The 13369-nt window shown below is 40.4% G+C and overlaps 1 protein-coding gene across 1 annotated transcript in view; it reads left to right on the forward strand.

Annotated features, from left to right (window-relative positions):
* The window catches only part of mybphb (myosin binding protein Hb), a 53044-nt gene that overhangs the window by 24899 nt on the left and 14776 nt on the right, over positions 1 to 13369 (forward strand). The window contains exons 5-9 of the mRNA XM_034165581.1: positions 7576 to 7664; positions 7745 to 7940; positions 8023 to 8162; positions 8242 to 8401; positions 11014 to 11150. Of these exons, the coding sequence (XP_034021472.1) occupies positions 7576 to 7664; positions 7745 to 7940; positions 8023 to 8162; positions 8242 to 8401; positions 11014 to 11150 (722 nt within the window). The remainder of the gene's footprint in view (positions 1 to 7575; positions 7665 to 7744; positions 7941 to 8022; positions 8163 to 8241; positions 8402 to 11013; positions 11151 to 13369) is intronic.

Here is a 13369-nt window from a genome sequence, read left to right on the forward strand (position 1 = left end):
CATTGTGTGAGCGCTTTAATAGAAAAGGCTGCCTGCCCAAATGCTGAGTAGAGAAAGGGTAGGACATAGTCATGTATGGACGCTGTTCTCGTAGACCTTACACAGCCACGATAACAGACAAACTTGCACAAACAGGCGGGAGCCAAGCCTTTAAAGATTTTGTAAACAGGACATAGATTTGAAAACATCCTAAAATTTTCAAAAATTAATAGATTGTACTTGTGTAATATGTTACAGTGGTGATACCTCAGTGAATTTTTGTCAAAAAAGTTTCAGAGCCTGTTTGTACAGGGATTCTAAGGGCCTTGTCTGGCTAGCCTGGCCCCAGCAAGTGATACAATATGAAATATGGGGAAAAAAAATAATGCATGCAAAAATATCTTGGCAACCTCAGTAGATAAAAATGATCTAATTTGTCTAAATAGAGCCAGCTTATATTTAATAGTTTTTGTCATTTTTTTTTTATATGCTTCTTATAGCTCAAATTTGGATCCAGTAACACACCAAGATATTTGAATTCAGTTACAATCTCAGTTTGTTCACCCCCAATGCAGAGTTTTACATCTGAGATGTTCAGTTTTGTTTTGGAGAAGAACATACCTTTAGTTTTGCCTACAGTTAAAGTGAGACAGGAGAGGTCTAACCACTCAGCTACTTCAGCTGCTTGTTGAGCTTGTTGACTTTGCATGGGTATATAAAACAGTGTCATCGGCATAGAGTTGCATCTCCACAGCATGACAAAACTGTGGAAGGTCATTAATGTAAAGACTAAAAAGTAGTGGGCCTAACACACATCCTTGTGGTACACCCATTGTGCACTTCAAGTAGCTGGAATGTGCATCTTTAATTTTCACACACTGCCTCCTTTTGGATAGCTATGATGATATCCATGCAAGCGTGTTAGTTCGTTAAAGTTGGAGAGTTTGGATGTAAGAACTGTATGGTTAACTGTTGCTCTTATTGTCCTGCCTTTTTGTACCAAATCCTGCCTGGACTGGCATTAAACTCTTTAACGCTTATTTCTGAATCTTGCATTTGTGTCCTACCACTTCGTGCCATCGAGTGTGTCATATTCAAAGAAAAACAAAAATAGAAAAGTCAAACTTAAGCATGTGTTTATGGAGGCTTTTTACTATGTGTTTGGATTTGTGTGTTTACAATGGAAAATTATGCAGTTTTTAAAAAAGGGGGTGGGGTGAGAAAAAGAGATTATGCAAGAGTTAAGTCATAAATATCTGAGAAAAATGTCGATATTCTCTCAGATTCAAGTCAAAGATTTGCCATCCCCTGCACACCCCCACCACCACCACCACCAAAAAACAAAATAAAACACAAATTCAGGTGAAAAGATTAAAACATTTTCTGAGAATAAAGTTATAAATTTCTGACATCCGCCAATCCGGATCACCTCCAAAATTCAGTGGAGATGTCTACGCCCTAATATGTATCTGTGGTGCAAATCAGGTGACAATCTGTGAAGTAGTTTTGATGTAATTCTTCAAAGCATATATAAAGTAAAATCTTGATCCAGAATACATATCTGGATCCGGTTCACCTCCAACATTCAGGGGAGTCTTGCATGCCTTAATATCTATCTGTGGTGCAAATTTCTTTCAAAGCTGTAGTAGTTTTAATCCTGCTGACAGACAGATAAATAAATAAAGACTAATGATTTTATTATGTCCTTGGCAGACGTAATAAATAAAACAGTCATGAAAATTTTTTTCCTTGATTTTTTTTTTCTTTTTTTATGATTTTTGTTCATCTCATCTCTTCATTTCAATCCACAGACATTGCTGGGTGCTTAAAAGCATATACGCAGCCAAAGTGTTCACACTGGTAAAACCGACAATCCAACCAAAATCACGTCATTTCAGATTTAGTTTAGGAGATGATTTGGTTTGAATATATGAGACTGGGCCGAAAACCAGGCTGCGCCATAAATGTACATTTTGTGTCACTAAAAAGATGCTCACTCTGAAAATTAAACCATGGGGAAAACTTTCATTTATGAATATTAGACTAAGTTTAATATATAATATGCAAAATAACTTTTACATTTTTTTCCAGGAGTTTAAATTTAAAGTGGCATGAATGTGCATGAGTGGGCCTGATGCTGCAGCCAGACTCAGCTGTGAACGTCGTTGTTGGTATGAAGTTTTAGAATAAGGCAGCTCATGTTGTTCTCACCATTTGCGTTGGTGGTCAGAACAGGTTTGTGGAAACAATGTTAAACATCAGGCCTGGACATCATCCAGGTGTTTACTGTGAGTAAGCTCGGGTTGTGTCATGTTAGTGCGTACTGGCCATGTTAATGGTTTCAAACTTGACGAAACACACAGTTTTCCCCACATTGTGCACCATAAAGTGTTAATCATGGACGTAGTAGTGTGGTGCTGAAATGACGACTGCACCTGGAGGAGTTGCTTTAATGGAGTTAAACATAGACCGAATTAAACCTGATCCTAGCAGATTGGCCGTGTTTCCATGTCAGCATTAAACGTTAGGTGCGCCAACAAAAGCGCCCCTGCTAACTTTCTTACAATGCCGTGGAGAAGCACTTAGGATGCCCCGTCTGCTACCTGACTCTGTACCAGAACTCATGCATATGTGTGTGTGTGTGTGTGTGTGTGTGGGGGGGGGCCTCTGTGAGATCGATGGTGACAACTGATCTCCCTCAAAGAAGGTGGGGGATGTGGAATGGTTGGGTGTTAAATTCCAGTATGTCCGGGAAGGGCAGAGGCAGAAAACCCCAGCTTCAGTGATAAAAAGTCCTACCTTCCTTCCTCCCACTAAACCAGCTGATTCTCATTAGTGAACCAGGGGTGGGTGAGATTCTCACTTCACAAGTCACACTCATAACCTGACACACTTCCAGAGATGATTTTAAAAGACTTCACAGCGTTCCTTTTGTTTCATTAAGGTGCTCTAAATGATGCTGCCAGTTGCTCATAATCTGGCGGTGCGATTTGCATTCCTGCGTGAGTTGAAGTAACTTCATCTCCAAATCACATGTCACAGCCATACTTGCAGGACATCGGTTTAATATAGCATCCTGACAAATGCTGGAATTAGCTGGTGGTGCTTCTCCACAAATTACTTTTACATCTGAGCATTGGTTTGGTCGACCAAGTCTTCATTATGTCTGCATTCAGGGTTTTTCTGCTGTTTCTGCGGTGATTTTTAGGGTTATTTTTGTATAAGCTTTATAACATCTAAATAAGTACAACCTCTACTTTCCAGTGGTGTCTCCGCATACGATGTGCTTAACTTTGGGCTGTTCTATGAAGTAGTAGATGTAGCAATGCGCGGCACTTACATATGCTGTCAAACATGACCTGACCTGACCAAGGTTTTCAGATTTTGAGAATGACCACGATTCACAAAACTCAAACTTTTGAGACATACCTCAAAAGAGTATGTTCAATAAACAGTTCAGGGGCTGATCTACTAAGATCCCAGATAATGAGTGCTAAATTGTGTGGTGGAGAATGTTTTGTAGGTGATTTACTAAGACTGATTACACAATTGATAGTGGGTGATAATGTGACATAAGGCACCTTGACACTTGCTCAAATTTGATCCCCGCACTGGGATGCAATCTGACGTGCCAGCGACTACAAGCCCCCCTAACAAACGGAAAGAAAAGCTCAATTCGGGTGGAATATTTCCCATTCCCCCTGTAAAATGTGCAGTTTCTGATGAAAGATCAGTCGCAAACATGTCGCCATACTGGAGAGGACTAGAACCATTACGGTAACAACAAGCTCACTGGCGGACACAACATCGGCAGTTTCTGACACAATTCAGCCGTTCTAGACAAAACAGCTTCATTTCCGGAGAACATAGTGATTTATTATTTCTTGAATACGAAGCGTAATAATTGATACAACTGTGAAAAAATGTACACATTGAAGGACAACAGTTCCAAAAGATGAAGGAAGCCCAAAATGGAGAGTCATCACCGATCGGTTTTTATGTAATATGGTACACGAGGGTGTGACATGTAGCGCCAAAACTGCGTTTTTTCACTACAGTGGAGAAACGGTTGAGAAAGTTTGCATATAATAAGAACACATATCTACACACACATGCGCACACACACACACACACACACACACACACACGCACAAACCCACATATTTTCATTTAACACTCAAGTAGGGCGAGATGATTGGACTTGATGCCAAAATTGTATCATGCAGTGTGCCCGCCACGCGGCTTTGTACCGATTTGTTGACAAATGATCACACAGAAATATTTGTTGAAGTGTTAACTACTCAATGCACGTTGAAAAACACTGTTTAGCAATGATTAAGAAATACACAGGCAAACATACCAACCTTATGATCACTTCTTGTGTTCTTTGTCCACCATGTTTTTTTTTCCGTTTTGGTCTACGGAAATGAGGCTGTTTTTTCCAGAGCGGCCGAATTGTCACAGAAACCCCTGATGTTGTTTCCGTGAGTGAGCTTGTTGTTATCATAATCGTTCTGGTCATCTCCAGTGCAGAGATTTCAGTAATGGAAAACGATGCATCAGTTAATGATAGGGACGTTTTTATTTCAGGAATGGGTGTATTTGCGGCTGATTTGTGTGATCTTTCATCATAAAGAACACATTTTACGAGAGGAACGGGAAATGTTCCATCCGGATTGAGCTTTTTCTTTCTGTTTGTTAGGGGGGCCTGGAGTAAACTGGAGTGAGCTGTACGTCGCTGCATGGAAGTGCGCAAAGAAAGTTTCAGAATGCTCAAAATCTCTGGCATGCATTCATTTCGTGAGCTACATGTGAATATTGAGCAATCTTTTTGAAAACACTGCATGTCACTGCGAGACACTGCGTCATCGCAGCGCATCACAGCGCATCTCATCTGAACGATTATGAAGAGATGTTAAATTTTTTATTTATTTAGTTTATATAGCACCAAATCACAAAAAGAAAAGCTGCCTCAAGGTGCTTCACACAAGCAAGGCTTAAACTTACCAATCCCTAGAGCACGCACAACAAGCTAGCATACGAGGTCTGTCCATAAAGTATCGTACCTTTTTATTTTTTTCAAAAACTATATGGATTTCATTCATATGTTTTTACGTCAGACATGCTTGAAGCCTCGTGCGCATGCGTGAGGTTTTCCACGCCTGTCGGTGACGTCATTCGCCTGTGAGCACTCCTTGTGGGAGGAGTGGTCCCGCCCCCTCATCGGATTTTCATTGTCTGGAAATGGTGGAATGAAAAGGACTTTTTTTCCATCAGAATTTTTTCAGAAGCTGTTAGAGACTGGCACCTGGAAACCATTCGAGAAATTTATCTGGCTTTCAGTGAAAATTTTACAGGCTTCACAGAGAATAAGGACTTTAACTACAGGTTTAAGGACCCCTTTAAGGACGGTCGGTGCGCCGCGCTGCGAGCTGCGACGATGCGGCACAAACCACTGGATCATTTCTAAGCTGATGGCTCTGTGGATACGAGACCGTCGTGTGCTCTTTCTCTGGTTATCACAAGACCTGGACATCAGCCATTTTCCGGCAGATTTCACTTTTAACAAGAGATTTTGTCATGGAAAGCCGCGCGGAGGCTTCGCGCGTCACGACCGATTCGCTGATGAAGCGAGACAAAGGAACACCTCCGTTTCGGAGTGTTAGAGGACAAGTTGGGACATGTCCAGTTCTCCACAATTTCACTGATACTTACTGGACTGGTAAGCACTGAAAGCCGAGATAGACATGTCCCAACTTGTCCTCTAACACTCCGAAACGGAGGTTCCTTTGTCACGCTTCATCAGCGAATCGGTCGTGATGCGCGAAGCCTCCGCACGGCTTTCCATGACAAAATCTCTTGTTAAAAGTGAAATCTGCCGGAAAATGGCCGATGTCCAGGTCTTGTGATAACCAGAGAAAGAGCACACGACGGTCTCGTATCCACAGAGCCATCAGCTTAGAAATGATCCAGTGGTTTGTGCCGCATCGTCGCAGCTCGCAGCGCGGCGCACCGACCGTCCTTAAAGGGGTCCTTAAACCTGTAGTTAAAGTCCTTATTCTCTGTGAAGCCTGTAAAATTTTCACTGAAAGCCAGATAAATTTTTCGAATGGTTTCCAGGTGCCAGTCTCTAACAGCTTCTGAAAAAATTCTGATGGAAAAAAAGTCCTTTTCATTCCACCATTTCCAGACAATGAAAATCCGACGAGGGGGCGGGACCACTCCTTCCACAAGGAGTGCTCACAGGCGAATGACGTCACCGACAGGCGTGGAAAAACTCACGCATGCGCACGAGGGTTCAAGCATGTCTGACGTAAAAACATATGAATGAAATCCATATAGTTTTTGAAAAAAATAAAAAGGTACGATACTTTATGGACAGACCTCGTAAATGCATTCTCCACGTCATGAAGCACACAAGAACAACTGCAGCAGTAAAAAAAATCCTGTGTGAGTCCGGGAGCGATTATTAGAGGTGGTTTCATGAGCCAAATTCTGTTATAAAATAATTATTTTATATAACGCAGCAGCCAGCGGCACAAAGCGCAGCATCCAAAGGGACAAAGCGGGTCACACTGGCGCAACGAATTGCGCACCAGTGTGGGGGTTAAATATAAAAATCATTATTATTATTATTAAATGCGTGCAAGTGTCAAGGTGCAGTTAGACAGCAGCATGTAAATGAGGATTTTACATGTGTTAATGGCCGTAAATCAGCCACTTGCAGGTTTGCACCATGTGCTTCGTTATGCATGAACTCCAACACATAACTGAGCAAGTTCACACATAGACAAAAACAAAGAAAATCTCATATTTCAGACATTTAAGTATTGGTCCATCCATTGTATTTTAACAAACTGTTGAATAATGTATCCTTTTTATACTGTTATACCTTTTACACTTTTGTACCTTTATATTTACTTGTGAGCTCTGCACAAGAATTCCAATGTACCCAAACCTTGCGTGTAACTACAAATGCCAAATAAAGTATCTCTCTAATTATACTGCATTCTGGCAGTGGTACACACACAGACAGCTGTGCGCACAGTTCTCTGTATTCCACCCGCAGATGTCAGCATAATTATTCACCAGTTAGCTAAAATACCAGAGATGGAACAATAATTAAATGTCTGAAGCATGAGTTTGTTTGTTGTAATAGCCAGTGCATTTAAGTGTGTTCACGAGCTGTGTGTCTTCTGCACACAGCCATGATGTCCCACACAGACTCTAATACAGTATGTGCATCTGTGTACACATTTAGATATTTATAATTAAATATTATTTTTTTATTCTGTGTCTGAGGAAGCAGCAGCGAAGTTAATGCCAAGGATTCAAACGGACAAAATGCAGATGCTATCAGCACTTGCTAAAGTTCCTTTGAGCTTGTTAAATCATGTTGCATGTGCAAACTTTACCTTTTCACATGTTCCCTACAGGAATTTTTGTGCACTTGGGTGGACATTGACAAACCCCAAATGGAATATTCATGAAGGCAAACACCCTGAATGGACAGCAAACATTATTTTGTTCCTTTGAAAGATGCAGTCCTCAGTGCATCAGGACCTTAGTCTTTATTTTGTGTCCACCCCCTTCTAGACCGTCCCAAGGTTCGCTTGCCTCGTTTCCTCAGGCAGAGGTATGTTGCGCGTGTTGGAGACAAGATCAACCTGACCATCCCTTTCACGGTAAGCTGAAGAAGACTTTTGCTGCTGATGTAGACGGATTAACACTCCTTACAAGTCATTATGTAACTTTTCTTTCTCAGGGAAAACCCAAACCAGTGGTGACTTGGACAAAGAACGGGCAGCCTTTGGACCCAAAGAGAGTGAACATCCGCAGCACTGAGAGAGACAGCATCCTTTTCATTCGCTCATCTGAGAGGGAAGACTCCGGAGTCTACAAGATATGTGTGAAGGTGGAGGGCTTTGAGGACAAGGCTTCGCTCACCCTTCAAATTGTTGGTACGCTAAACACCTAGATGGCAGGTAGGGATCATTTGTGTGAGCTGCAGTGAAGCACAGCGCTATATCTTGTTGTTTCTAGAGCTTCCTGGACCTCCTGCCACCACAAAGATTGTGGACACCTGGGGCTTCAACGTTGCTCTGGAATGGACTGCACCCACAGATAATGGAAACACAGAAATCACAGGTTACACGGTGCAGAAGGCGGACAAAAAGACCGGCGTGAGTGCTTTGATTTGCTCTGCCTGTAGTTATACTAAATGATCTCTGCTCCGACATCCTAACGTCTGTGTGTCCACAGGACTGGTTCACCGTGTTGGAGCATTACCACAGATTAAATGCCACCATTTCTGACCTCATCATGGGCAACACCTACAAGTTCCGAGTGTTTTCTGAAAATAAGTGTGGAAAGAGTGAGAGTGCTGCTATTACGAAGGGCGAAGCCAAGATTCTGAAAACAGGTATCCTTGCACGAAAAATGAATGAATAAAAAAATAAAACCCCAAACATATCATCATCTTTCAAAAGCAGTAAAACACAGTATTAGAAGTCACAGTTTATCTCGTTATTAGATACACCGTCATTTTCGAGCTTTATGCCATTTACTTTATGTGCATTATGAACTAATCCACATAAAGCGTCCTTTTTCAAAAAAAATCCTAAACAGTGTCTAAACATGAAGGAAAGTCCCTCTGTACACATAGCTGCGCCTTGAGAGCTCTTCACCCGCACGGAGTCTTGGTGATTAAATTACAGCCACAAAGAAATAAAATAAAATAAAGTTAAAATTAGCCCATTTTGTTTTGTGTTGAGCGGACTCACTCACTGTAAGGTCCAAAGTGAACCTGAACTACACTACCCACAATGCTCCCTGCGTCGACTGGCCAATCACGTTCTGCGCTTAATGACATCATCAGCAAATGACAGGCAGCCAGTCTGCTACAAACACACAACAGATGGACTAAAATGTTTGATTTTAGGGTTTACAAACATTTTTGACCGTTAAAGTTTGCTCACTTTACCAGCAAAAAAAATGTTATCGGACTGACAGTTATCGGAACTAAATTTATCGGAAGATAATTGGTCCGATGATGGTTTTAAAACTTATCTGAAAAGCTAATTCGCTAGCAAAAACATTAGCTTCAATAATTATCTGTTATCAGATTAGCTGAACTGTGCCCACCACTGCACAAATGTAATTTTAAATATAACACAATGCATAAATACCCTTGGCCATATGAGCATTGTGTTCTTTATAATTTGTAGTTGTTTAATTAATTATGTGTAATGTGTCTTACATACAATTTGTACATGTTCAATAAGGCCCTCTATCAATCAACCAAAAACAATACTTACGTTTGTAACGGCATCTGCGTGAGGCCATGTGTGTGCATGTACATGAGCTTTTGACAAGAGCAGAAGTTGTACAAATCAAGGACTATTTGTAGATCATCCTTTGTGCAATTGTAGGCATTAATGAAACAAATTTAATTCCATAGAAGGCTAGCTTTGAATTAGCAAAAGTCACGCTAACATCCGAAATTTTGCTCCAAAGGTGTTATTACGTTCCAAAAACAGCATTTTCAGTTTTAGAAGTTTTATTTCTCGCTAGTTTTTACATAATAAATGACAGAGGTTATATTAACACACAAATGAAACTGAGTTTTGCAGCTAGCTAAACCAGCCTGTGACGTCATCACACTAACATCAGAGAAATGTCTTCTAAATCACTTCAGAGGTGTTATTAGGTTCCAAAAACAGCATTTTCAGTTTTAGAAGTGTTTATTTCTCATGAGCTTTTACATAATATATGGGAAACATGTATATAAACACACAAATTAAGCGATTTTCGAGAGACCTGTCACTGACATTATTTAGATGACAATGAGGGAGACTAAACCTTGGAGGAAAACCTGTAGTCTGACAACAGTGATGATATTGGCAAAGTTCAGAACACAAAATGGTGATTATAAAATATACAGATGATTTTGGCATGCGGGTGTAGGTGATAAATTGTTTTTTGACAGCTCTTTGGTCATAATCAACTGATTAAAATATATAGCTTGTTTTACTATCTGTGACATCAGAAAAAAAGTGATGAGGAAGTGTGTATTTTTTTATGTTTTTTTTTTTCTTAGAAACAGGTACATACATTTCAAATCTGAAAAAAATGTACTCTGTGTTAGTAGCATAGCACATTATTATTACACATTATTATTAAATATTAAAACCATTCACACAAGGAGTAAATAATATAGTCTTACCTGTCCATTTCAGTGAGATCATCTTCAGTCTGATGAAAATGTCTGAAAATAATTTAATTCCTTATGTCCTGGCTGAAGAAAAGTCCGTTTGTCACACGGCAGTTTGATGCCAGGTTACAGCGCCGGCTATAGTCAGTTAATTGCGGCTGATGGATCGAGTCTCTGCTGTTAACGGAGCCTCATCTTATTCCACCATGGGCTCCTTTGCGCCGCAAGTTGAAAGACTTGCAGCCCCTCATCTGCTCATAACATCTCAGTCTGCATGTGACAAAATTATCCCATAATCCACACAACAATAAAATAAAATAAAATAATGTGAAAATACTCAGTTTTGCCTCCGTGTCGACACCGTGCATGTGCGATGTCAATATAAGTGTTCCATCCGCCAATCAAAAGGATTCTGCCGGCGAGAATTAACCATTCTGACACCAAAAACCCTGTGCAGCTCTGACCCGAACCACTCAGTGGAAACGGTGCTGTCAGTAGCCTGTAAAAGTCCATAAATAATGGGACTTTTAAGATAATGCATTTCACACATAGAACAAGTCTAGACTGTATTATGTATTATCAAGTTTACAGAGACCCAACACCCCCCCTCCCCCCAATAGCAAGCACACAGCGACACTCTTGATGAAAAACATTTTAACAGGAAGAAATCATGAGCAGAACTAGAGTCCATGAAGGGGCCATCTGCCACTCAAGGCAACAAAACAAACAAACAAACAACAAAAAACATTAGCTGAGTGAGACCATAACAACCTCCTGATGAACTCATATTCACTAGATGTATGTTTCTCTCTTCTTTTTAGGTATTGACTACAAGCCTCCTGAATACAAGGACCACGACTTCTCTGAGCCACCAAAGTTCACCACTTCACTCGCTGACAGAGTCACCACTGTTGGCTACAGCACCAAGCTGCTCTGCTCCGTCAGGGGACTACCAAAAGTACATAACAACATTCATATTCCTTATAATAATGACGTCATACCTGTGATACACAAATATAGAATTCAGCCTTCAGTGAAGAACCTCTCTGGAGCTTGACAAAATGAACAGTGAGATTTAAAGCAATTACAAGAGCTGATCGTATTGGTCTAAGAACCACGATGATTTTAATCCAAGGGGTTTCAGACAACAGCACAATGCAAAGTAAAAATGATGAGATCCATCAGAACAATTAAAAAAAATGAAAGGCATCAGGGCGCTGATGAAAGTTTGATCCGTATAGGCTTCTTGGCTTTTGAGATAAACAAAAAAGATGTTTTCCTTGCCCCTGACCTTTGACCAAACAACTCCAAAAGCTGATCACCTCTAGATATCTATTTGAGTAATATTCCCACCAGGTTTGAAGGTAATCTGCCCAACCGTTTGTTGGTTATTTTGTCCACAGACACACATGCCATTGAAAATAATACCCTGCTTCACCGCTTTGTTTGTACACACAGTAATTACCCATACTCTGATGCTAGCAGAGTTTGTGTTAGCAGCCTTGGATGAGCCATATTTATTTACAAAAACAATATGTAGAGTAGAATGTGGCCAGTGATGCTGATTATTTGCATTTCGAGTCCTCAGTAATGTAGCAAGAATATGATTTTTTTTTTTTATGTCAAGATTGAGTGGACAATTATAATTTACATTTTTTTATTTGTTCAACAAAACAATGCAAAAAAAAAAAAAAGATTAAAACAGACAGGGCATACAATGTTCTCATATCACGCCTGTGAATTTCATCTTTAATCATTTATAAATAGTACTCACAGTACTAATTTTTAATGAACTGCAAATACTGGTCCAATAAGGAACCAGTTTAGGTTTAATTGTAACTTCAGGGAAATACTCTTTTCTTTGAAAACACTTAAGAGTCTTCAGATTTTAGCACTGCTTTTTCACACAGACAGTTTTCTAATTAATTGTCTAAAAATCTAAAATCTTGTTACATGTTGCATCAGTCTTATGCACGCAGAAACACAGTGCGAGCAGCAGTGCGATGTTTAACCACATCACGCAGCTGCTGTGAAAAAAAAATAAAAAATAAAAAAATACATGTCACCCACAGGATTTGAACCCGTGCTTTCCAAAAGCTGTGATTGCCAATCAGAAACTTTACCAATAAGCTACCACTGCTGGCCTGTGAAAGATACAGGAAACTGCCTGATATCAGGAAGGACATGGACATATTCCAAAAGTAAATAAATAAAATAAAACCATACACCATATAAAACACAGCATTTTATTGAATCCCTCTTATCAAGCAGGCAATACAAGTATGATCCTTCTGTTCCTCTGTAGATGACCCATGGTCACAGACGTACAGTCATGAAAAGATCATAAATGAGAAGCAGTTCGCTCATCTCATCATGTCCACATCTGCTGGACATGATGTCCTGCCTGACACGCGTATCTTGTGGACGGCGCGCCACAGGACTGACACCGCATCATGTGGAACAGAGCTCATGTTTGTGACATGACAGACAGATCGCCCATTGGGTGTTATGATCTGACGGTCCATTTCAACCTGGGGGCAGCCTGTCAATGTGCTGCAGCATGCACACGCTCACTGCAGCCTGTCACCACATTGATATATGCTTTTATTTATGTACACATGATGACAGCAAGCAGACACATGTGCATCACAGTGGGCAGTTGTTAGTCCTTGTCCGTCCAAACACAGCACGTGTTGTCCAGCTGGGATGTCCAGAATGACAGATCTCCACAGCTGCTTCTGTCAGCAGTCACACCGGTCACACAAACCGGACAATACTGTCATAAAAAGCCTCAAACCGATGGTAGATGAAGCGATCCTTTCGACTCTTGAAGGGCGCAAACCGTGTGAAATAAAACTCTGCAAATTAGCGTTGCTACAGAGGCAACATGTTTTGGTACTCAATCAAAACAAAAAATAGACATTTAGGTTTTAGCCATGCTAATGCTTCCCTGAAGCATTTACTCCAAAAAAAGTCTGAAGGACCTAAATGACACGGTGAGATGCTGAAGAGCTTCACTCGTCATGTCCATGACATATATATATATATATATATATATATATATATATTAACATTTTGAAGAAATATAGAGGCACAAAACCTGTATAAAAGTATACTTTGGTTTCTATCCAATGTTTCTGGCAGTCAGTGCTTCATGTATTAAAATAACAGCAGTGG

The sequence above is a fragment of the Thalassophryne amazonica genome, chromosome 3 (assembly GCF_902500255.1).
Source record: "Thalassophryne amazonica chromosome 3, fThaAma1.1, whole genome shotgun sequence".
Classification (NCBI taxonomy): Eukaryota; Metazoa; Chordata; class Actinopteri; order Batrachoidiformes; family Batrachoididae; genus Thalassophryne; species Thalassophryne amazonica.